This window comes from Gouania willdenowi, chromosome 12, assembly GCF_900634775.1.
Source record: "Gouania willdenowi chromosome 12, fGouWil2.1, whole genome shotgun sequence".
Lineage (NCBI taxonomy): Eukaryota > Metazoa > Chordata > Actinopteri > Blenniiformes > Gobiesocidae > Gouania > Gouania willdenowi.
The window spans coordinates 17194154-17212961 of NC_041055.1; the positions used below are offsets into that span (position 1 = coordinate 17194154).

The 18808-nt window shown below is 37.9% G+C and overlaps 1 protein-coding gene across 1 annotated transcript; it reads left to right on the top strand.

Moving 5' to 3' along the window:
• The first annotated feature begins 914 nt into the window (after positions 1-914).
• On the top strand, positions 915-12134 carry crkl (v-crk avian sarcoma virus CT10 oncogene homolog-like). Its single transcript, XM_028463096.1, has 3 exons — positions 915-2041; positions 3475-3949; positions 9990-12134. Exons 1-3 carry the CDS (start codon positions 1731-1733, stop codon positions 10122-10124), a joined length of 921 nt encoding a protein of 306 aa, XP_028318897.1. The 5' UTR covers positions 915-1730; the 3' UTR covers positions 10125-12134.
• Positions 12135-18808: the final 6674 nt, after the last annotated feature.

The window sequence follows — 18808 nt, forward strand, 5'->3', positions numbered from 1 at the left end:
ATAGTCTCATTTGTAAAATGTAGCTAATTATTGTCTTCCATTGTCAGGAATGTGAATAAATGGCCTCAACAGCATACAATGATCATGTTTCAATAAATTACAAGAAAATATAGTATTTTATTGAGCAATAGTACTGTTAATAATTCCAGCAAGTTCATTTTATTTCTTTTTGAATAATATGTTAGGGTTTTATTTATTCAGCCAAGTTGTCTGAATAAAAGAAACCTTAACATACTAATAGTACTGTTAGTTTGTGGTGAATTTAAATTTTTGCTCTTTAAAAAGGAAAAAAAAAATCTAATTTACTTTTATTGTTTATAGTAAATATATCGGTAGAAGTATTATGAGGTTGGAAATGCCAGGCAGGAGGTCTAGAGAAGAGGATACAGAGGATAGTGCAACAAAAAGACAAATAAGATAAAGTTCAAAGAAATAAAGAAAAACTTGAATATAAAATAATAATAATAAACTTTTATTATTATTCTTATTGTATATTCAGTTTGAAACTTGAAAAGCTCATACTTAGTTCAAGTCAAATAAATTAAATAATTAATAGTATTTTTTCGTTTAAAAAATGTCAATTTTGTGAATACAATACCTCGCATCGTAGCGCAAATCGTAGTGGTGTATCCCACCTCTACTATTTATATGCACAGTTCATACCATTAAATGCTACTTCCCATCTGCATTTCATAGGTTCTAAAACGGGGACAATCTATTATTTAAAAGGGCTACAGCTTCGATAATATCTATTGTTGATAAAATATTTTATAATAAAATATTTTCTCCTTCAGTTTAAGACACTGCATGCTAATATAATGACTGACACGTCCGTGACCATTTGGCCCCGCCCACCACCCTTTGTTCCTGCCCCTCCTCCTCGGGCGGCGGTGACGCGCACACTGAGCGGGACCTGCCCTCCCGTCGCCATTTTTCACTCCAGTACTCGGACTAGTGGTAGCGCTAGCTCGGCTGAAGGGACGAAAAGACCCGTAAGGTGAGGTTTCTAAAATAGGAGGATAGTCAAACCTGGGTTCAGCCCCTCGGTGGTCGCTAACTCTGGCCGTCTGGTCCTGCGATGCACGGGCAGGGAAAGGCAAGCCGCTGCCGTGAAACAGTTTTCTGTGTGAAGACGTGTTGCGGGCCGCCATTTTTTTGCAGCGTTCCCTCAAAAGTCAGCTCCGAGTCAAGAGTGGAGGACTGTGAACGCATTCATGTGACGCGTGTCTTACCCTGAGCCCAGAGAGAGACCTAAAGTAAGCGGGTTTGCTTCCAGTTTTGTTGGATACCGACGACCTGCGGCAGACATGAGTTATCTGACGAGAGGCCACCTTTTCCGCTCTCACAAGTGACACTGAGTGCAGGACACATTAGAAGAAACGCCTGGTGTTTTTCTCGGAAGGCGGAACGGAAAGAGGAAGAAGCCTCATTGATCATTTCTGTCATCGTTGGTGGGATTTTATTTCAATCGTGATCCATTTCTACCATTGAACCTTTGTGCTGTTGGAAACAGAAACACCGCATTATGCTCCAAAGTTGGACCTTGTGAGTCGCAGTCCGCCTGGTACACCACCTTTTTCTTTGTATCGAAACTGCAGTATTTCTGCAGAAATTCATCTGATAGATTCAAACACTGCGACGCTAGCATTGACCACCGGTCTGTCCCATTGGCAAACACTGTTTAACTTATTCTCCAGTGCTTTGTGTAGGCTTTCCATTCACACACAGACATGTCTACTGCACGTTTTGACTCGTCCGATCGATCTGCCTGGTACTTCGGACCCGTTTCTCGACAGGAGGCCCAGAATCGGTTACAAGGGCAGAGGCATGGCATGTTTCTGGTCCGTGACTCGTCGACCTGCCCCGGAGACTACGTGCTGTCAGTATCCGAGAACTCCAAAGTGTCTCACTACATCATCAACTCTTTGCCAAGTAAGAGATTCAAAATAGGCGACCAAGAGTTCGAGCACCTTCCAGCTCTCCTGGATTTCTACAAAATCCACTATTTGGACACAACCACGCTGATAGAGCCAGCTCCCAGGTAACCAAGTCTCCCATGCACGAAACCATCATGTTGTCAGAATTAAGTAGGTAATCTATTTATAGCTCAACTCAACCCACTGGCAGCCACTCAACCTAGTTTACCACTCGACCTACAACCTACCACTTGTACTACTAGTAGTAGTACTTAAATAACATTTATAATTAAAGGTGTCCCGATACAGCTGTTTCCACTTCCATTATGGTATCAGCACGAATCATACACACTTTTATTACTTATTTATTTTGTTGTGTGAAAAGTTAAAAAGTCTATGGGGTAAAAAAAAACTGACCCATTTACTATCAATTTGCGGAAAAAAGCCAAACACGGGATTGACACGAACTGTCTGAGCTGTTTATACACAGTTATGAATTACATAATTTTTAACCTTAAACATAATAATATTCAACAATTGAATAAAATATAAAACCTTTTTAAGGCCAATCAAAACAAGAAATTGTGCTTTTAAGTGCACTGTAACCACTAGTTGAATTTAAGTTAAGCACTGCACTCAAGGATCCTTCCTTTCGCTAATGTGGGTTCAAATCCCACTTTTGTCATATAGATTTATTTAATTTTAACATATTTAACACGACAAATGCCTTTACAAAAAAATAAATAAATAAACATTTTAGGGTATTTCCTGGGTTTGGGTCAAAATAAAAGGGTTAGGGATGGCTAAAAATAAATGAGCTAAAACACAACTGACGGAACTTTAAGTCACGTGGTGCACCTATCACGTCACCTAAACTGGCCATTGAGGGGCGCTCTGTATGAATAGACTGGCAGTTTATTCATATGTGTATGTATGAATAGCCCCGACCTAAAAATAATCAGGCATAGAACAATTTTGATCGTACTGTGACGGACTCTGATAATCTCACCACTGTCCACCACACATAACCATTCTGTCCAACCCCCGATCTTCCTCCACGACAGAAATCTCACTTGTTCAAACAACAATGCAGCCTAATGCTGCGTTCCAAGCAACTCGGAATTCTGTATTTTCCTACCTCCTACTTGAATAAATAGCTTGGAACGCCACCTGAAGTTGGCGCTTCTATACTTAGTAAAATCAAAAGAAATTCCAATATTATAGCGGTCAGCTATGTTTGAGATATTTTGACGTGCTGCTGCTAAACTCGGTTAAAATCGGAGATTGGAATTTTCAGCTTGAAAATGCTGAGTACTGATTTTTCTTAAATGCAGCAGTAGATGTTTCTCAGTCTGCTTGGTTCTCGTTTGGCAAATTCTGTTAATATTTACAATTATTAGGATAAATTCCCTCTGAACACACATTAGACCACATTATGTTATTATAGGATGTAAGGCTTTTTGCCTTCCTTGGTCAACAAAAACAGACCCATTGTTTTAAGCGTGTAAACATATTCTACAATCAAATTTTCACCTTTTCCTGTCATGGTTTTCTCAAGGTATCCAAGCACAGTAGGTGGCCCCATCCAGGCCGTGGTTGGCTCAGAGGACAACGTGGAGTATGTGCGGACTCTATACGACTTCACTGGCAGCGACGCGGAAGACCTTCCCTTTAAGAAGGGAGAGATCCTGATCATCCTGGAGAAGCCAGAGGAGCAGTGGTGGAGTGCAAAAAGCAAAGAAGGGCGAGTTGGAATGATCCCAGTGCCCTACGTGGAGAAATTGGTACGACCCATGTCTCACCCAGGCCAACCCACTGGGGGGTCGCGCAACTCAAACAGCTATGGGATCCCCGAACCTGCACACGCTCTTGTCCACGCCTACGCTCAGCCCCAAACGCCATCGCCGCTGCCCCCGGGCACACCTGGAGCTGTCGTCACTCCTCTACCATCCATGCAGAATGGCCCAGTCATGGCAAGAGCAATCCAGAAACGAGTTCCCTGTGCCTATGACAAAACGGCGCTCGCTCTAGAGGTACAGTATTTATTTTTTAATCCTTCAGATTATTCTTGTGGTGTTGCTTCTATTATGTATTGTCACGATAAACCAAAGAATTTCACAATACAGCTTTATGTAAGGTTGTTTCCACAAATATATTTATTTAATCACACTTAAAGATCAATCAGCAAAGGACAGCTGGTCTGCACCTTTCCAGTCTGAATCTTGGCAGGTCCAAATCCCGCCTACTGAAAGTGTGCTGCAATCACCTGCATGCTTGAAACGGTTTACGTCTAATCTTGTTCAGGCCAAGTTGTCAATCCTTCTCCTGACTGGTAGTGGCAGCAGGTATGCAGTAAAACCTATCCTACTGATGATTTGGAAACTCCACATGTTGACAATGAATTCTAGATGTGCTGGCTTACAGATTTTTACCTCCCCGTCAGACAAGATGGTTATTGCACGTTGGCATGTAACAAGACATTAATGTGGTTTATACAGTAACAAAATGGTATAATGTGGCCTGGTGTGTAGTACGTGTCTGCACTTTTTGGTTCTTAGGTTGCTCTGACCTCCATGGACCAGTGCTTCTACTTTTCTGTAGACACTTGTAGCGTTGGCTAGCTTGTCAGCACCTGACAAAAATGCCTACGGCTCTGCTGCTTTTTTCTAGCAGTGTTGGACCTTTCTGACGTTAGTACATCCTTATTTCTATATATACTTATAGGAAGACAACAATGGTAAGTAATAACAAGAATAAATGATCAAATGTGTTTAAACAAGCATTGCTATTATTGAATGTGACACTACTGTATTATCTTTGTTTGGACAAATGAGACCTTTTAATCCTAATTGGCAAATAGAAAGTTCATACTAAAGGTTAAAGCGTGGCTAACCTTTTCCACCAGCATTTACAACAGCAGAGTATTAGCTACAACACAAATAGGCTGGTAAACTGCATGCTGTTTTTAATATTTGTTACTGCCTTACTTTTATGAGTGTGCCTTCTAAGGAACCTCACGATTTAATTTTGATTCAGGGTGCTACGATTTGATTCATTAACAATTAAGATATTAATGATTAATGATAATGGATTAGTGGTTAGCACGTCCGCCTCACAGCAAGAAGGTCCTGGGTTCAAGCCCTGGGGTGGGCACTTGGGTCCTTTCTGTGTGGAGTTTGCATGTGTTGCACAAAAGAAATACATATATATTTCTTATATATATATGTATTTCTTTTGAAATATGATTACTGTTGCATTTGGTGATTTGAAATAAATAAAGATAGTGATACATTTGTTTCGTTACTTTAATGAATGAATACCGACACATATACCTTGTTTAAAATTTTGAAGTAGCCACAAAGTGAGGAAAAGAAAATAATTACCGTAAAATATTAGCTTGTTCAGCTAATTCAATCTGATCTAACACAATAGCTTATTCAGTAAAAATAAAGACTTTCAAAAAATGTTTTAAATGAGCAGCATAAATCCCACAAAAAATGTAAAATTTTTCTGTGCACAATCAAAGCAGCTTTAAAAACATAAAACCTACAATATCACCTCTCATAACACTTGTGGAGTTTGAGTTTTTAGATAATAGGTGGATGAATAAAAGTGGACAATGATTTATTAATGCCAGGGACTGTAAGTGCTGAGACAAATGTGCAACTACTCATCATTGTTGCTGTCTTCACTTTTTAAATTATTGTGTAAGAAACGAAGCTGGTCAACATGCTGTGCATGTGCACAGCGGTCCATGTTTCTAGACGGGTCACCGACCCCTTGAGCGAACTGTCGTGGTCCGGTCGCCATGTTGAGGCGCACTGAGGACAGTCCGTGAGGGGGGCAGGGACAGAGAGCGGAGAGGGCTCAGCGAGGCAACCATGTCCACGGCCCCGGTAAGCGGTGAGATCGGGGCAGGGCAGTGCCATGGCCACCGTGGCCCTTCCAGTCCACGGTATGTTTGAGCCTCTGCGCACAGCGGTGTCCGGACTGTCCGCACTCCTCTAAGCTTAAATACGTGGACGGTTATTACAGTTGCGTAAGCCGTGGGGGGGGTCATTGCTTCGTAGGGGAGCAAAATTACAACGCCTGGGGCCCTGTTCGACACTAATGTGTCGTAATATAATTTTCAATTGCTCCGTGGTGATACTGACCACAGTTTGGTGACACCACTTAGATTGCAATGACTCAGGACTGTCCCAGCTGCATATCTGCTTAACTTACAGCTGTGCTTTTGCACCCAATAGCTGCATTGTTTTTCCGTATAATGCACTAACCAACAGAGCTCTGCTGTTTTACTTTGAATGTGCTTGACGTGTTGGAACATGCAATGTAAAAATTCAGTGCTGTAAAATATAGCTCTGGGTTGTTAGCCAACTGATGAAGCAGCGATGATTTCAGTCCAGGTCTGCTGCCAAATCTTGAGATCAATGATTTGCCTCACAATACTGAGTATAATTGAAATATAGGTAATTTCACCCAGGTATTAAGGGATTGAGCATATCAGATGTTTGATTCTTAGGTTTTGTCCTCTTTAAATTCATTTTTTCCTTCTCTGTATTCTTTTGTAATCACAAAAAAAAACATGATTGCAACAACCTGCTTTTATAGATTAGGCAATGGTTGCCACTGTTAACTATGATCTGTTAATACCTGTTTTAAGTATTACGAGGGAGCTTCTATATATCTGTCACTCCTGTGGTTGCTACATCCAGGTATTGGGTGTTTCTTTCTGCATTCTTTTTTTAGCCATGTCTTGTTAAATTCCACACATGCATTACTAACTTCAGGTTTTAATAGTTATTAATATGGGCTTTACGCTATTAATCTAACCAGGTAACTTCAATTCCTGTTTAATTACTAGATATGAACATTATGTAGCACATTAATCCATTTTTAACATGTGTACCATAAATAGTTTCAGAAAAACTGATGAGTCATTCATGGCCGGTCCTATAGTTTTCCCATGAAGCATATTTGAATGTTTAATCCTTGTGGGAATATAAAGACTAAAATTAAAATAGGCAATGAGGCGATTCTGTTAATTTCCCCAAATTTTTTTGGAATACATGGAGTTTAGTAACAAAAGTGGACCAGCAGTTTCTCAAATTTAAAGAGGAGTTCACTTCCTCTCATTGCAAAGTATTGCTGGAGAGCGCTATGGTTTTTTGTGTGGGTACATCACTTTCTTACCACAATATAAAATAAATCATGCATGTAAGGTTGGAGGCTCCACATCAAGCGCAGTAGTTAATGTGTCTATGATAGCCCAATGCTACGCTACTAAACCTGGAAGTGAGAAGTGCTCCTTCTTCCTCGTTTCCAACAGCAGGTCTGTTGCACTTTATAGCAGCATGTGTTTATTGGTTCATTTAGATTTAGTTTGTTTTTCTCTTTTAAATAAATTAGTATATTTTAGCCGACAGAATATGTTTAATATTAAGATAGTTGCTCTTAATCTCTATTCTCTGACAATACACACTGTACCTGGTTGTCAGTGCAGAAACTGAATATTATTGAAACTGGAAGTAGTTCTGCTTTTATAAGAATACAACCCTTTTTATTTCTAATCGGCTAATCAAATAATTGTATAAGAGAACATTTGAAAAAAAAAAAATGCTTCCATCTCTTATTCAAAAACTAAAAGATTTATGTTGAACAGCTTTTTATTGCACAAAACAAATTCATTCAAGAAGAAATTACAGTCAGTATTACCTAAATTAAGAGCTAGTAAGCAAGAATGCTGAATGAAACACAACCAGTGTTTCACTAAAAAGTGCATTAGATGCCAAAATAAATGAAAACCAAACTAGCAAAATCACCACTTTTTGTAAGACATTTTGATTGATAGCAGTTTTTGGGCAATTGAGTTTCCATTTTTATGTCCAGTTTTTTTTTATTGTTGTTCATATAGTGGAAGTGACAATTTCTGGAAAATAAAGCGGAACATGCAAACAGTAAAACCAATTATTTTATAACTTAATGTTTTTATTTGCGTCCCTGTACTAAATCGTTCACCCTGCAGTGATTGGAGACCAATCAAGTTAAACCAAACACACACAAATATTGAGTTGATACCACTCTGTTCAGCTCTATTCTCTATTTATACATGTAGAATAAATCATGGGCTCCAAGCAAAAACGAACTAGAACCAAACACAAGATTGTGGAACGTCAGAAGAAGTAATGACTCATTATTCACATCAGACTCATCAAATTAATCATCAAGTCTTCAAATTAAATTAGGTTATGTCCTAGATATTCTACGCTTTGACATTTTAGATTTTTGCTTTTTTTACATCACTGCTGTCTCTGTCCTGTGGCGTAAAACTTTGAACTTTGAGGATGTAAAAAGGAATTATCCTAAATTCCTCTCCAGCATTTCTCATGATGTTAGTCATAAAGTACGTTCTCATCATCCTCTTCTTTGAAGAAATTATAATGATTTCATAGAAGTGATTAATTGATTGATTTTTTTTTTTTTTTTTTTAGAAAGAGATTTCACAGAAGCTTTATAATTGGGACATTCTTGTCAATCCAGAGTGTTCTCAATAATTCTGAGAAAACGTCTAGAACATGGATGTCCTGGAAGGCTGAGTTTGGTTAGTTATAAATAGCAGCCTCTGTATTGTAGTTTCAATCATGGCTTATGTTGGTAAAGTCTTTCTCTTTCTAATCCTGATGAAGAGCATATGGCTTTAACAGATTGGGGTCACAATGAACCATCTGAGTGATGGCACAAGGCTCCTCTGTCATCTGTTCTAAACACAGCATGGAGTGTCAGAGCAGATTTGATGAAAGCAGATTTCAACTGCTACTACAACAAGTAGAAGGATGGAATTTCTTTATTCGGAATAATGTTTAAATCAATAGGTAAATGTGGTTAGCACCACATAAATGATGTGAAGTGTGCTAAACAAGTTCAGTTTATGGTAGCTGATATACCGGACAATATTTTGCCTGATACCTAAATTTCTTGAATATTGAACCTGATCAGTAGGGCAATTCCAGTTTTTCATGATTTAATGTGTATGAAATGTAAATATTTGTCTTTATTTGGATGAGTATACGATTGATTTGTGGTATTTTCTAAAACGTCAAATTTGACTTCAGTGTTTTGTACAAAACTGTGCTATGTTGGCTTGTGGAACTTACTGGACTGTGACTAAAAAAAAGATTTGTTTATTCACAGGTAGCCTGCCTTGGCCATTTTTCATCCAAACCCAATAATAATTTTGTAGTGCCAATTTTCTTCTAAACACAGACCATTTATGATATGAATGTTAATCAAGCTTTGACCAGAACCCGACAAAGCAAAAGTGAAACTTGCAGGCCCAACAGACTTTAAGTATTTATATTCGTGCCCGACCTGAAACCGACAATTAAAACCAATTTTTTTTCCTCATATAAATGATATATTTATGTTTGTTTTAGTGGTATGCCTGCTTTTATTAATAAACAACTTTTAATGTCAACATCAGATTAGCGCACGTGGAAACAAACACACATCAAACACAGGTGCGCAGTGATGCGTCCCGCGGCGCCAGAGACAGCAGTGGATCTATTATCAAATATAAGGATAATCCATGTTCTTGTGCAGAAAAAGGATTGATTCAATAGTGGATGCTTGTGCTTCAAGCCTGTCTTAATTCGTTCCCTCTCTGATCTGATCTGAGGACAGCGGACGGCACTGACAGCTGAAGCGCAGCCAGCACTCACTCACACAGCTTTTGCTGGACATGTAATTTATTTAATGTCTGAACATGATTCTATTTGATATTTAATCCTTATCACCAATATAAGTGCATTGCAGTTATTTTTTTTTATGGTATTGAAACTGATACCGTTGCTGGTCGACCAATGGAAATCTGACATCCCCTAAACAAGCCACACTATAGAACTCACTGTTTTTCATCAGCACATTTGACCTAAGCTAGTTTTTCTGGTAAGACTGTACAGTTAAAAATACCTAGATTGATATTGTATATTGCCATTTGGAGAATTTTGGACTACATCACCCAGCCCTACGTGCTTGTATTGCATTAACTTATTTTTCTCGTCTCCTCTTCTTCAGGTTGGTGACATCGTCAAGGTAACACGAATGAACATCAGCGGTCAGTGGGAGGGGGAGGTGAATGGACGGAGGGGCCTCTTCCCCTTCACTCATGTCAAAATTATAGACCCCCTGAATCCAGACGAGAGTGACTGACCTTAAAGAGGTTTCCTCACGTACCCCAAACCTGCTGGCTGCCTTCACTCGTTCCCCCGCCAGTGTCACAGTTGTGTGTTTACCTGCTTGAGGAGGAGAGGGTCCGACTCCGCTATGCACCGTCGGCTCCCTCTGTCTTTAGCCAATTGTTGCAAGGCTTTCTGACTGTTTACAGCTTTTGGACCAGAACCCGCTTCACCAGCACCACTCTCTTCACCTCAATTGCCACATCCATTACTCATGTCTTGGATTCAGACAGATTAGGGGATTTATTATTATAATTATTATTAATATTGTTTTTTTATTCCTAAATTTTGTCCTTCATTTCAAATTTACTGGGCATCAGTGCAAGTGTATGTATGTGTGTGTGTGTGTTGACAGTAGACCTTTCATATGTAAGTGACAGCATGTTTCATTTAATTTGAGTGTTTGTTCAGTTTTGAGGTTGTGGGCCTTTTGAAAGTGTGTGTGTGTGTGTGCGCGCGCGCGCGCGCATTGTGTTAATCATGTGAGGATAAATGCCTATGAAATGTGCTATCCCTGTGGACTTGAGCAGAATGAGGAAATTAAGTTGTTAAGCAGCCTTTCAAACATGAGATCTTCTGTCGAGTCACAGTTGGGCCATTACATAATGTGCACAACCAACCACATCTACACATGCTTATAGAGTATAACAATGTGTGTGTCCGTGCGTGCTGTTGTCTAACAAACGTGGAGGATTTAGTTTCATAGTCCCAGTTATTCAGGTGGCCTGTACATAACACCTAATTTAAGTTGTTTTATTAAGAAAAAGCCAAATGATTATTAAGACAATCATTTGGCTTCATTGTGCCAAATGATCAACGTTCTTTTGTTGTGATACAGGGATTTTAAATGTTCCTCAGCTTTCAGAAATGTGTCCTTGATGGGGACTCCAGATTAGGTCCGTCAAAAGCACAAGTGCTTCAAAGAACTGATTAGAATGAGTCTCATTATTGTGTGTAATTATTCACATGTAGTTTCAACTATTAAATACATTCAGCTGTTATTGCAATGATCTTAAAAACCACAAGGATTTTAATTAAAAGAAAAAAGCACAACAATGAATTTTTATTATTGAATTGATTGTGGTCATTTTCAAAAAAGAAATAGTGTTAAGCTTTGTGCCCCATTAGTACGTATTGCTTTTAATTCAGATAGTTATTATTGGAAAGATCAATCATGTTTTGGAAAACTATTTATTGATGTATTTCTTTCTACTTTTCATTAACTGGTCAAAATAAGCAAAGATCAGTGTGATTTAAATGGTTTAAAATTATTGAATAAATTACAGGTATAAATGAGACACACATTGTCATGGATATAATGTATTCTTGCTTTTCATTGGTAGTAAAGAAAATACTTTTTAGCCTCCTCAACATGCGTTCCACTAAGAAGACGTTCTGAAAACTGAGTAACATCCAGGTAGTGTGTGGTCGATCTGCTGCAGCGCAAATGTTTCTGTAGCTGCTATTTGCTTTTGACTCAGAAAACAACATTGCTTATAGGGTTTCTGGTTTTGCACCAAATGCTAATTTATCAAAGGTTCGGTTTAGAGTGCCAAGTTCTCAAATCGTTAACGCCTGTGTTTTCCAAAAGCTTCAGTTGGTGAAGCAAACTCTAATCTGACAGGCCTTAGGAGGGAAGTGTGTGTTCTGGAGGGGGATCCCACCAATGCCTTCATGGAATAAGATAAATGAGATTCTTTTGGGGCTTTGTTCTTTTCCACCTAGGATTTGAACTAGCATTGCTCCTTTAAAGGTTTGGCCCATGCACTCTGATGCAAACGAGTGTTGGAAAAGCCGATGAAAGCAATGGATGTTGGACACTGTGATGAAAGGATCAGTGAAGTGCCCTGGATTTCTGCTGTAAAATGACAAAAACCATCATCTCATCTTCGTTTTTAGCGTTGCTCAGTCATATTGTGCAGCTTTGAATTGTTTTCATTCTTTTGTTTTTACTCTGCTAATAAACTACGCGTTTTGTATTTGAGAATGAGTGATGTTATGAAATCAAAGTACCTAAAGTGAAATTTACAAAAAGGGAAAAATGCCTGCTGGTTGCCTACGTGCATGATCTCTCGGCCCGGGAGATGTTTATGTTCTCGGCAAAATGCTGCTTTATTGTCATTGACTTTCTCATTAGATCAAGGTTCATCATGTGTGCAGAGTAAACAAATAATATGGGTTATTCTCATCGAGCTTAATGAAAAGAAGAAATACACCCTGAATTAGTTTCTTTAATTTCTCAACATGGACATGCTTTTCCCCTGCTTCTGCCCTGTTTTGTTATGGCATTAACAGTATTACTGTGCTCTCATATTCTAGGAAAACCTGTCTCTTACTTAAGAATTAAAAAATTGTGCCTTTTATTTTCTTATACCATTTACATGTGTTAATATTTCCCATGGTGGACACCTGTGCTGGTGTTGACCCTTTATGTACAGAACAAGTAAATAAAATTTACGTCTACTTCTTTAAGCGCTCGTCTCTGGTGTTGTGTGTCGATGGCAGATGGTCGGAGGCGGAGGTGGAGGTACTCGCCGTCAACGTTGGTGTATCTGGAACAAATAGGACACTTCTGCGTGCTCTCGTTTTTGACAGTTCCAGTTTAGGTTCCGCCTTGGCCCTGGAGGAAGGAGCCAATTAATGAATTTTAATGAAGTGCTAATAAAAGCGCAGTAGCTGACCCCCAGATGGGGAACTAAAAACTTTTCAAGGGCGATGTTACATGTTGACGTGTTTGGTTCTTTTCTAAATAACCTTTGAGAAATGATTTTGCTGATATCGTCCATAACGGCATCATCAGGTCAGTGGTTGTAGGTATACTGTTAACATTTCAAGGATACATTTGGATCTTTAGCACAAAAGAATAGTTTTACCACCTTTTTATTTTTGTAGAGATGCTTTTATAAATACCCTACGTTGAAGGACATCAAGACAACACTGGATCACATGGTTGCCTTTTAAAGATGTGACTGAATAAGCAGTGATGGGATTTGCCCAACTGACTCAACTGCCTCCATTGAGTGTCAGGGCCAGCTTTAGGTCATTCGGTGCCCTAGGCAAGAGTGCACTTTAACCCGCCATCCCCAAATAAATGATCAAAAATAGATAAAGTTTAAAATATATTTATATACACTGTGTAAACATTATTTTTAATATCAAGACAAAACAGGCAATTCTGCCACACAATCGAGAAAAAAAAAACAAACTATTTTAAAAATGAGAATAATACACTATAAAACAATATAACACCTAAGGTTTAGTAAAATTTCCTGAAGGAACAACGAAGGCAATGGTGAAAAATAGAAAAATAAATGCAAAACAGTGCAATCAAATGCAAATTTAAAAATTTCAGTGCAAGGAAATGCCTACTTCATACCTGGCAAGTATCCCGTTTTGGCCGGGAAACTCCCGTATTTTACCCCTCTTTCCCGCCATCTTCCCGTATTAGTATTTTCCCGTAAAAATCCCGTATTTTAATGTAATAAATAAAAGATGCCTCACTGAACTGAACGCCGTCACTAGCCTCGCGAGAACTACCTTCTGAAGTAGCCTGAGTTCTCGCGAGATTAGTGCTGACAGCGGCAACAAACCCGGAAACAACTCAGAAGAGAGATGAATGAATGAAGACGTTCCGGCGAAAAAAACAAAGAACTGGTGTAAATATGTTGCTCGATGGGGCACAGTTACACGTTCTGTTAGATTAATAACTGAGATTTTAGCGTCTACCACAGCGGAAGGAACCACGTAAGTCACCGTGAAAAATCAGCCAATCACAAGCGCCACAAATACACACAGCTTTAGAAAGTGTTAAATAATGTAAAGTCTGTAATAAATATGTTTAATAAGTCATTAGTGAATACCAGAGAACCACATGAGTGAGCATGAGAGATTATAATAAAATATATAATGAAAATAAAATGTTAATGTCTAACTTAAAGACAAACAATGTGAAATTAATAATAAATATGCAATGTGTTGATTTGTATATAAACAGTAAGTATATTAAATAAACACATGTGTTTCATATACACATTTATGTTTTTATAATTTAGAAATTAGGGCTGGGCGATATATTATAGCTTATTATGTATCAAAATACTAGTTTTAGGAGTCGCTGCTTTTACTTCTCAGAACAATATGTAAAGCTCAGGTAGATGATTAATGAGTGTCACATATTGATCAGCTGTTTGCTAATAAATGTCCCTGTGTAGCATTTTGCATCAGCAAATTTAACCCAGAATTGTCTTTCTGGTCAGACTTTATTTGATAAAATTATCAAGATTTATATTGTATATCACCATTTTGAGAAAATCTATTGAGATATGAGTTTTGGTCCATATTGCCCAGCTCTAGTAGGAATGTTCACAGCATTTCAATGTTACAAATAGTGATGTAACGATTCACTCAACTCCCGATACGATTCGATTCACGATACTGGGTTCACGAAACGATTCTCTCATGATTTATTTTACAAAATGGGACTGTAGACAAATTTGTTTGTCTACAGTCCTTTTATTTTTCATTGTCAAAAGAATTCCTTGATAAACTATTCAAAACAATGCAATTTAACTAAAAAATAAATCTTGAATGAAATAAATAGAGGAATAATACAAATGAAAATGAAGCCTATTAATTTAAATTCTGGTTCTATAATAAATAATGCAAAACTGCATAATAGTTCTTTTTCTTTTTAAAAGTGCAACTGAAAATGTATTTTGTGCCTTAACAATTGGACTTTAAAAAAAAAAAACGTGATTTCACTGATTTACGTCATATTTGTTTGGACCAGCAGAGGGCGCTGGTAACCCAGTGGTCGGTTGACATGCAGATATCTTGCAGTGAAGAAGAGAAGCTATGCTAGCAGACAGAGCTAATAGAAAAACGTGACTTTTACAGATATGCAAGTAATATTACAGATATTCTTTCGGTGCTAAAGGGGTAATGAATCATTTATTAACATATTTAAGAGTAGAAGGCGGCCAGAAAGAAAGTATTAGCAGACTCCGCCCGCCGCCTACACTTGTGGTTAAAAAAAGTACTGCGATTCAATTTTCAGAAAATCGATATCAACCGCGATATCTATGAATAGATTTTTAACTGCCTTACGATTAATCGTTACATCTCTAGTTACAAAGGTCGACCTACCAGATTCTAATCACATAATTGTATTTAGTGAGTGGTTGACAAGTGGGTATTTTAGATTTATTGTACACTTGTCTTAAAATATAAGAGCTACTGCTTGGTTGAGCAGGTGGGACGGCTCGTAGTGGGCGCCAGAAAATTTCCCTTATTTTCAAATTCAAAACTTGACAGGTAGACTCTACTTTCCTGTTTGGTTTTACTAGTCAGTAACACAAATCTTAAAACCAAGGAACACAATGTGCAAACAAAACAATAGAATAAACATAAAATAGAACAAGAATTAAATATGAATATGCAGAAGATCAGCAGGTAAAGTAACAGATTAAGAGAAAACATGTATAATGATTGTAAAGGGTGTGTTTCACATTTATTATACGTTTTTAAATTATCATTATTATTTGGGGTGTTTGCAATTTGGCACCCCTCCAGCAGATGGCGCCTTAGGCGGCCGCCTGTGTTGCCTTTCAGGAAGGCCGGCCCTGGGGAGTGTCGCTAAACAGGAAGCTTGTTATCTTACACTCATGCTTGCATACAGTATGTATTCTAATCAGATTGTGACTTAGTTGTAATGGATGTAAAACTAATTCTTTCAGATAATCTTAATGGAGACGAATGCTGATGGATTGGACCCGTGTATTTTTACACTGAAGCCAATAACCACAGTGTGGTGCAGTGTGAACCTTATTGGATGACAAAAAAAGAAACATAATGATCATCCAGATATGTCATGTTAATTTGGCCTCATTTCAATATAAATATTTTAGCCCAGCTTGAGTGTTTGGTGTTAAAATCTGGTCCAACTGTTTGCGTATTTAAAAAGCATCGCTTCACACATGTACAGCCTGCTTGACAACTTGGCCAGAATGGAAAGATCCCAGCATTTTCTATGGAAATTAGTGCAATTTTACAACATTGTGTCCTAACCTGTCAGACATTGGCAACTATTGGCCCTGGGACCACATTTGTAAGGTTCGGTAAATGCTTAAAAAGTCTCCAGAAACCCACAAAATGACAGAGAAATACATAAAACCACAGCAAAACACAAAATGACAGGAAATTAATACACACACACATATATATATATATGCAAAATGACTCCCAAAACACAAAATGACAAGCACAAATAAAGTGGTCATTATTCTAATGTTGACATGAATGTTGATTATGTTGCCCTCGGAACAGGCAATCACAATTTTTTGGCCCCAATTTTTTTATATAAGTTGCCCATCTCCAATCTTGTACCTCTACTATAGGAAAGGAAAGAAAAAAGTGAAATTGGCAATTTACTAATTCTGGTATTCTCTTTTAGAAGTTTATTTTGCATAAATCCGTTAACAATCTACTTGTTATGGTGGTTTTGGATGAATGAGCAGGGATGGAGTCAAGATTGGTTGTTTGGTCAGATGTGGACACAGGGTTTTTTTCTCAAAGGTTGCAATAGACAAACTGGTCTGGGATTCAGAGGTTAACCAACTGGGAAAGTGTGTCCCTCTAAATCGGCTGCCATTCTGTTCGCTCTCTGTTTATTGTGCACGTACCTTGGTGTGCGTTATGAGTTGCTGCTTTGTATCTGGTCTGCTCAGGGCAGTCTGACCAGGAGAAAGAGTTCTGTCATTTATCATATCACTACTTACAGTATACTCATTTGTTCACTAAAAAACCTTCAGTTTTGTGTTACATGCAGGGTTAAATTGTCATGAATGCCAATCGATGTCCATCAGTGAACTGTGATGACCCTAATGGATCAAACTTTAGCTAAGTCTGACCACCTCTGGGGCACGTTCTCTGTGTAAATGGATGAGTGGCTGCTCGATGAGGGCTTCCCTGCAGTCCATTACTAACTCTACCCTGCAGCTGCTTGTTGTTGCTGAACCAATGCTTTATTTGTACTGTATATTTACAGTTTTTCACACAGATTCTCTAAATTATATCAAAATTTCACCTCTTTGCAATTCTCAATCCCTACAATTTAAAGCAACCAAACTCTGTTGTAAATCATTATGATGTGTTTTACTACTACTAGTGCAGTGCCCGTAGGAAGTCTGTATTCATACATGCAAGTTAGCATTGTGCACACGCTTCACTATATATTGTGGCAGCCAATGAGGAGGCTCCTTCGTGGGCTCTGCTCAACTTGAGGAGAGTTGAGTCTTTCGTCTGGGTCAAGGGAGTGCGGACGAATTTCCGCCCCCTCCTGTAGCCTTAGAAACCCTCGGCTAAAGGTGACTGGGATCCTTACAAAAGGGAAGCGGATGAATTTTGCGGGGCCCAAAAAAAATTCAAATCAGCGGTTCTCAAAATGGGGTCCCAGAACCCCCAGGGGTCCTCCAGCCATAGCTTGGAGGCCATGAAATTATTTTGAAAAACACTGTATTACGACAAAAGTATATAACTACAAATGGGGACCAATGTTGCAGCAATAAAACAAACATACTTTACATGTCCAGTATATGAATACTGTACACGACGCACTGCAGTATCACTGTGAAGTGTGATGGCTGTCTCAATGGCTAAACATCTAGAACATTAGTACTTCATTTTTTCTCTTATGTAATTGTATAATAATAATAATAATTCTATATTAACTCTGATATATAATACAGTATATGAGGTAATATATATGTATTTATATATATTGACCCATAAGGTTCCCCGATGCCCAAATCTATGAAAAATATTGCTTTTCCAGGTAAGCTGTGCGTTTTCACATCCAACACTGTATACAGAGCAGCAGCTCCCTCCATTCATATGAATTTGAGTTCCTCAAAACTATTCATCAAAACACTCACAGGTCTCATGAATTAACATGACATCATATTTGTTTTTGACTAACTGCATCATCATTCTTTTAAACGCTTAGATCAGTAGTGTGATCATCCATGTTTCAGTTGTTCTTGTTAGCGTTTTCAGATACTTTCGTGTTCAGTACCTGAGATTTCATACAAAGAGACATAGTCAGAGGTTTTACTTTGAATCAATCAATCAATTTATTACAGAAGAACAGAAATTAATCAACAGCAACATCAAATGGTAAACACACACACACATTATATAGGTCAAAGCATAGATTTCAAAAGTTTCTATCTAACAGTATTCTTTTAATTAAAATGGTTTTACATTGAGAAATCAAACAATTAATTCATTGTAGTTTGTTAAAGATGACATTTACTGTTGACTTAAAGCAATACAAATTATGTTCAAGATTATTGATTGAGTCATTATTATCATTTAAGGGTCTATTGTGTCTGCTTTATTTGATTTATTAGGTATATGTATATGAGTTGTTTAATGTGTATTAAGTTTCATATTTTAATGTAGAATTATTCTTATTTGTTAACTATTTAGATTTTGTGCATTTTGCTCAAACTGTCTTTTTTAGTGTTAATATTTATATCTGATTTACGTACCTGTTTGTGTTGTTGTTAGATTTAGATTCTGAAACAGTTTGTTCCAAAAAATAGGCTTTGAGAAAGTTGACCTGAATAACATATTTTATCATGGGTAAATAGGAGCAAT